Source organism: Abramis brama, assembly GCF_963993115.1.
Source record: "Abramis brama genome assembly, chromosome: 15".
NCBI classification, from domain to species: domain Eukaryota; kingdom Metazoa; phylum Chordata; class Actinopteri; order Cypriniformes; family Leuciscidae; genus Abramis; species Abramis brama.
In genome coordinates, this window is record NC_139977.1 from 38,665,431 (window position 1) to 38,672,930 (window position 7,500).

The 7,500-nt window shown below is 50.6% G+C and overlaps 1 protein-coding gene across 1 annotated transcript in view; it reads right to left on the reverse strand.

Annotated features, from left to right (window-relative positions):
* The window catches only part of dmgdh (dimethylglycine dehydrogenase), a 29,029-nt gene that overhangs the window by 5,237 nt on the left and 16,292 nt on the right, over nucleotides 1-7,500 (reverse strand). The window contains exons 7-10 of the mRNA XM_084136238.1: nucleotides 1,486-1,684; nucleotides 1,237-1,406; nucleotides 340-493; nucleotides 13-178 (exon numbers count right to left, since the gene is read on the reverse strand). Of these exons, the coding sequence (XP_083992364.1) occupies nucleotides 13-178; nucleotides 340-493; nucleotides 1,237-1,406; nucleotides 1,486-1,684 (689 nt within the window). The remainder of the gene's footprint in view (nucleotides 1-12; nucleotides 179-339; nucleotides 494-1,236; nucleotides 1,407-1,485; nucleotides 1,685-7,500) is intronic.

A 7,500-nucleotide genomic window follows, 5' to 3' on the forward strand; every position in this document is an offset into this window, starting at 1 on the left:
TCTCTCTCTCACCTTTGGCAGTGTGTTGGCAAACAGCCGGTCGAGCAGCCGGTGTGAATCTTCTCCTTTCACCATGAACTTCCCAAAGGGTGAAAGGTCAATCACACCCACTCCCTCCATCACCAGTTTACACTCCCGTCCGACCGGCCCGAACCAGTTCGTCCTTCTGAAACTGGGTCTGCATCACAGGACCAGAGAGAGACACTCACTCACACTTCCGTCAACAAGTTCAGGGTTTTTTATTTGCCATTGTGAGCAGAAGAGACTCTTTCAAAAACATTAAACGTTTTAACGCTAGTGTTAATATAGAATTTAGACTATATAGTCAGATCCGCTCACTTGTATCCGATGTCGTCTCCAGGTTTGTAGAAGTAGTGTGGCTGTTCCCAGCCTGCATGGAAACCCATGGAGCATTTGTCCTTCAGCAGCTCATAGACGCCACTGACCCGGCTAGTGGGCCGACCCGCGAAACGCTCCTCCTTCGGGAAGCCCACTGAAACCAGTCACACACACAGATCATCATTCCAGCATCGCACTCCTCTTTAAGGCTGTTTCTATGCAGTTGCTAAGGTGTTCTGAGTGTTTTAGGCTGTTTCTATACAGTTATTAGTGTGTTCTGAGTGTTTTAAGCTGTTTCTATGCGGTTGCTAGGGTGTTCTGAGTATTTTAGGCTGTTTCTATACGGTTGCTTGGATTGTTCTGAGGGTTTTAGGCTGTTGCTATACGGTTGCTAGGGTGTTCTGAGTATTTTAGGCTGTTTCTATACGGTTGCTTGGATTGTTCTGAGGGTTTTAGGCTGTTGCTATACGGTTGCTAGGGTGTTCTGAGTGTTTTAGGCTGTTGCTATACGGTTGCTAGGGTGTTCTGAGTATTTTAGGCTGTTTCTATACGGTTGCTAGGTGTTCTGAGTGTTTTAGGCTGTTTCTATACGGTTGCTTGGATTGTTCTGAGGGTTTTAGGCTGTTGCTATACGGTTGCTAGGGTGTTCTGAGTGTTTTAGGCTGTTGCTATACGGTTGCTAGGGTGTTCTGAGTGTTTTAGGCTGTTTCTATACAGTTATTAGGATGTTCTGAGTGTTTTAGGCTGTTTCTATGTAGTTATGATGGTGTTCTGAGGGTTTCGTGGCGACCAGCGAAACGCTCCTCCTTCGGGAATCCCACTGAAACCAGTCACACACACAGATCATCGTTCCAGCATCATTCCAGCAAACACGCCTCTTCCTGTCACGTGACTCACCCACGTTGTTGAAGCCGTAGGACTCCCTGGCTTTGGCGCACACGTACGGTACGGTGGTCCAGTTGCCGTAGCGATTGGGGTCACACTCGATGAGGTCATACGGGGGTTCACCGCTCATGATCCAGTCGCTGAGGAACTTCCCCACTCCTCCCGAGTGAATGATGCCGTACCTGTCAATCACACCTCACATATGTCAGTCATCACATCAGTCGTTATGATTCTGTGATGTCTGTCAGATGCAGTGCTGACCCGAAGCCGATGGCGGTCCAGTAGTTGCGGGCTCCCTGGTGCGGCCCGATCATGGGCAGCAGGTCCGGTGTGTATGTGATCGGCCCGGACACGATGTTGATGATGTCAGCATTCTTCAGAACCGGCACCATCTCCATGGCCATTTCCACATGATCCATTATCCGGTCCAGATCCGACTCGAACAACTCCTTACCGAAACCTTCAACACACACACACACACACATACTTAATTGATGTACAACTGTGCTTTGTTTTCCATTTTTTTACTGGAAAACAAAGATACTGATTTATGAAGACAGAATAGAATAGAATACAACAGAATAGAATAGAACAGAACGGAATCGAATAGAACAAAACACAACAGAACAGAATAGAATAGAATAGAACAGAATAGAATAGACCAGAAAAAATAATTAGAACAGAATAGATTAGAATAGAAAAGATTAAAAAATAATAAAACAGAATATCTTAGGACAGACCAGAATAAAAAAATAGAATAGAATCAAACAGAGCATATTAGAACAAAAAAGGATACAACGGAATCGAATAGAACAAAACACAACAAAACAGAATATATAAGATGTACGATGCACGACTGCACTGTGATTGGACGTTGCTATGGTGTACGACTGCGCTGTGATTAGATGTTGCTATGGTGCACGACTGCACTGTGATTGGACGTTGCTATGGTGTACCACTGCGGACGTTGCTATGGTGCACGACTGGGCTGTGATTGGACGCTGCTATGGTGTACGACTGGGCTGTGATCGGACGTTGCTACTGTGAACGACTGCGCTGTGATTGGACGCTGCTATGGTGTACGACTGCGCTGTGATTAGACGTTGCTATGGTGCACGACTGCGCTGTGATTGGACGTTGCTATGGTGTACCACTGTGCTGTGATTAGACGCTGCTACTGTGAACGACTGCGCTATGATTGGACACTGCTATGGTGAACGACTGCGCTGTGATTGGAGGTTGCTATGGTGCACGACTGCACTGTGATTAGACGGTGCTATGGTGTACGACTGCGCTGTGATTGGACGTTGCTACTGTGAACGACTGCGCTGTGATTGGAGGTTGCTATGGTGCACGACTGCGCTGTGATTAGACGCTGCTATGGTGTACGACTGCGCTGTGATTGGACGCTGCTACTGTGAACGACTGCGCTGTGATTGGACGTTGCTACTGTGAACAACTGCGCTGTGATTGGACGCTGCTATGGTGTACGACTGCGCTGTGATTGGACGCTGCTACTGTGAATGACTGCGCTGTGATTGGACGTTGCTACTGTGAACGACTGCGCTGTGATTGGACGTTGCTATGATGTACCACTGCGCTGTGATTGGACACTGCTACTGTGAACGACTGCGCTGTGATTAGACGTTGCTACTGTGAACGACTGCGCTGTGATTGGACGTTGCTACTGTGAACGACTGCGCTGTGATTGGACGCTGCTATGGTGTACGACTGCGCTGTGATTGGACACTGCTACTGTGAACGACTGCGCTGTGATTAGACGCTGCTATGGTGTACGACTGGGCTGTGATCGGACGTTGCTACTGTGAACGACTGCGCTGTGATTGGACGCTGCTATGGTGTACGACTGCGCTGTGATTAGACGTTGCTATGGTGCACGACTGCGCTGTGATTGGACGTTGCTATGGTGAACGACTGCGCTATGATTGGACACTGCTATGGTGTACGACTGCGCTGTGATTGGACGTTGCTACTGTGAACGACTGCGCTGTGATTGGACGTTGCTATGATGTACCACTGCGCTGTGATTGGACGCTGCTACTGTGAACGACTGCGCTGTGATTGGACGTTGCTACTGTGAACAACTGCGCTGTGATTGGACGCTGCTATGGTGTACGACTGCGCTGTGATTGGACACTGCTACTGTGAACGACTGCGCTGTGATTAGACGCTGCTATGGTGTACGACTGGGCTGTGATCGGACGTTGCTACTGTGAACGACTGCGCTGTGATTGGACGCTGCTATGGTGTACGACTGCGCTGTGATTAGACGTTGCTATGGTGCACGACTGCGCTGTGATTGGACGTTGCTACTGTGAACGACTGCGCTGTGATTGGACGTTGCTATGGTGCACGACTGCGCTGTGATTGGACGTTGCTATGGTGAACGACTGCGCTATGATTGGACACTGCTATGGTGTACGACTGCGCTGTGATTAGACGTTGCTATGGTGCACGACTGCGCTGTGATTGGACGCTGCTATGGTGTACGACTGCGCTGTGATTAGACGTTGCTATGGTGCACGACTGCGCTGTGATTGGACGTTGCTACTGTGAACGACTGCGCTGTGATTAGACGTTGCTATGGTGCACGACTGCGCTGTGATTGGACGTTGCTATGGTGAACGACTGCGCTATGATTGGACACTGCTATGGTGTACGACTGCGCTGTGATTGGACGTTGCTACTGTGAACGACTGCGCTGTGATTGGACGTTGCTATGATGTACCACTGCGCTGTGATTGGATGCTGCTACTGTGAACGACTGCGCTGTGATTGGACGTTGCTACTGTGAACAACTGCGCTGTGATTGGACGCTGCTATGGTGTACGACTGCGCTGTGATTGGACACTGCTACTGTGAACGACTGCGCTGTGATTAGACGCTGCTATGGTGTACGACTGGGCTGTGATCGGACGTTGCTACTGTGAACGACTGCGCTGTGATTGGACGCTGCTATGGTGTACGACTGCGCTGTGATTAGACGTTGCTATGGTGCACGACTGCGCTGTGATTGGACGTTGCTATGGTGAACGACTGCGCTATGATTGGACACTGCTATGGTGAACGACTGCGCTGTGATTGGAGGTTGCTATGGTGTACGACTGCACTGTGATTGGACGTTGCTACTGTGAACGACTGCGCTGTGATTGGAGGTTGCTATGGTGCACGACTGCACTGTGATTAGACGCTGCTATGGTGTACGACTGCGCTGTGATTGGACGTTGCTACTGTGAACGACTGCACTGTGATTGGACGTTGCTACTGTGAACGACTGCGCTGTGATTGGATGCTGCTATGGTGCACGACTGCACTGTGATTAGACGCTGCTTTGGTGTACGACTGCGCTGTGATTGGACGCTGCTACTGTGAACGACTACGCTGTGATTGGACGTTGCTACTGTGAACGACTGCGCTGTGATTGGACGTTGCTATGATGTACCACTGCGCTGTGATTAGACGCTGCTATGGTGTACGACTGCGCTGTGATTGGACGCTGCTACTGTGAACGACTGCGCTGTGATTGGACGTTGCTACTGTGAACAACTGCGCTGTGATTGGACGCTGCTATGGTGTACGACTGCGCTGTGATTGGACGCTGCTACTGTGAATGACTGCGCTGTGATTGGACGTTGCTACTGTGAACGACTGCGCTGTGATTGGACGTTGCTATGATGTACCACTGCGCTGTGATTGGACACTGCTACTGTGAACGACTGCGCTGTGATTGGACGTTGCTACTGTGAACGACTGCGCTGTGATTAGACGCTGCTACTGTGAACGACTGCGCTGTGATTAGACGCTGCTACTGTGAACGACTGCGCTGTGATTGGACGCTGCTACTGTGAACGACTGCGCTGTGATTGGACGTTGCTACTGTGAACAACTGCGCTGTGATTGGACGCTGCTATGGTGTACGACTGCGCTGTGATTGGACGCTGCTACTGTGAATGACTGTGCTGTGATTGGACGTTGCTACTGTGAACGACTGCGCTGTGATTGGACGTTGCTATGATGTACCACTGCGCTGTGATTGGACACTGCTACTGTGAACGACTGCGCTGTGATTGGACGTTGCTACTGTGAACGACTGCGCTGTGATTAGACGCTGCTATGGTGTACGACTGCGCTGTGATTGGACGCTGCTACTGTGAACGACTGCGCTGTGATTGGATGTTGCTACTGTGAACGACTGCGCTGTGATTGGACGTTGCTATGATGTACCACTGCGCTGTGATTGGACACTGCTACTGTGAACGACTGCGCTGTGATTGGACGCTGCTACTGTGAACGCTGCGCTGTGATTGGACACTGCTACTGTGAACGACTGCGCTGTGATTGGACGTTGCTACTGTGAACAACTGCGCTGTGATTGGACGTTGCTACTGTGAACGACTGCGCTGTGATTGGACGTTGCTACTGTGAACGACTGCGCTGTGATTAGACGCTGCTATGGTGTACGACTGCGCTGTGATTAGACGTTGCTATGGTGCACGACTGCGCTGTGATTGGACGTTGCTATGGTGTACCACTGCGCTGTGATTAGACGCTGCTATGGTGAACGACTGCGCTGTGATTGGAGGTTGCTATGGTGTACGACTGCACTGTGATTGGAGGTTGCTATGGTGCACGACTGCACTGTGATTGGACGCTGCTACTGTGAACGACTGCGCTGTGATTGGACGTTGCTACTGTGAACGACTGCGCTGTGATTGGACGTTGCTATGATGTGCCACTGCACTGTGATTGGACACTGCTACTGTGAACGACTGCGCTGTGATTGGACGTTGCTACTGTGAACGACTGCACTGTGATTAGACGCTGCTATGGTGTACGACTGCACTGTGATTAGACGTTGCTATGGTGCACGACTGCGCTGTGATTGGACGTTGCTATGGTGTACCACTGCGCTGTGATTAGACGCTGCTACTGTGAATGACTGCGCTATGATTGGACACTGCTATGGTGAACGACTGCGCTGTGATTGGAGGTTGCTATGGTGTACGACTGCACTGTGATTGGAGGTTGCTATGGTGTACGACTGTGCTGTGATTGGACGCTGCTACTGTGAACGACTGCGCTGTGATTGGACGTTACTACTGTGAACGACTGCGCTGTGATTGGACGTTGCTATGATGTGCCACTGCGCTGTGATTGGACGTTGCTATGGTGTACGACTGTGCTGTGATTGGACGCTGCTACTGTGAACGACTGCGCTGTGATCGGACGTTGCTACTGTGAACGACTGCGCTGTGATTGGACGTTACTACTGTGAACGACTGCGCTGTGATTGGATGTTGCTATGATGTGCCACTGCGCTGTGATTGGACGCTGCTATGATGTGCCACTGCGCTGTGATTGGACGTTGCTACTGTGAACGACTGCGCTGTGATTAGACGCTGCTATGGTGTACGACTGCGCTGTGATTAGACGTTGCTATGGTGCACGACTGCGCTGTGATTGGACGTTGCTATGGTGTACCACTGCGCTGTGATTGGACGTTGCTATGGTGTACCACTGCGCTGTGATTGGACGTTGCTACTGTGAACGACTGCGCTATGATTGGACACTGCTATGGTGAACGACTGCGCTGTGATTGGACGTTGCTACTGTGAACGACTGCGCTGTGATTGGAGGTTGCTATGGTGCACGACTGCACTGTGATTGGACGTTGCTACTGTGAACGACTGCGCTGTGATTGGATGCTGCTATGGTGCACGACTGCACTGTGATTAGACGCTGTTTTGGTGTACGACTGCGCTGTGATTGGAGGTTGCTATGGTATACGACTGCACTGTGATTGGACGTTGCTACTGTGAACGACTGCGCTGTGATTGGACGTTGCTACTGTGAACGAATGCGCTGTGATTGGACGTTGCTATGATGTACCACTGCGCTGTGATTGGACACTGCTACTGTGAACGACTGTGCTGTGATTAGACGCTGCTATGGTGTACGACTGCGCTGTGATTGGACGCTGCTACTGTGAACGACTGCGCTGTGATTGGACGTTGCTACTGTGAACAACTGTGCTGTGATTGGACGCTGCTATGGTGTACGACTGCGCTGTGATTGGACGCTGCTACTGTGAACGACTGCGCTGTGATTGGACGTTGCTACTGTGAACGACTGCGCTGTGATTAGACGCTGCTATGGTGTACGACTGCGCTGTGATTAGCCGCTGCTACTGTGTATGACTGCGCTGTGATTGGACGTTGCTACTGTGAACGACTGCACTGTGATTGGACGTTGCTA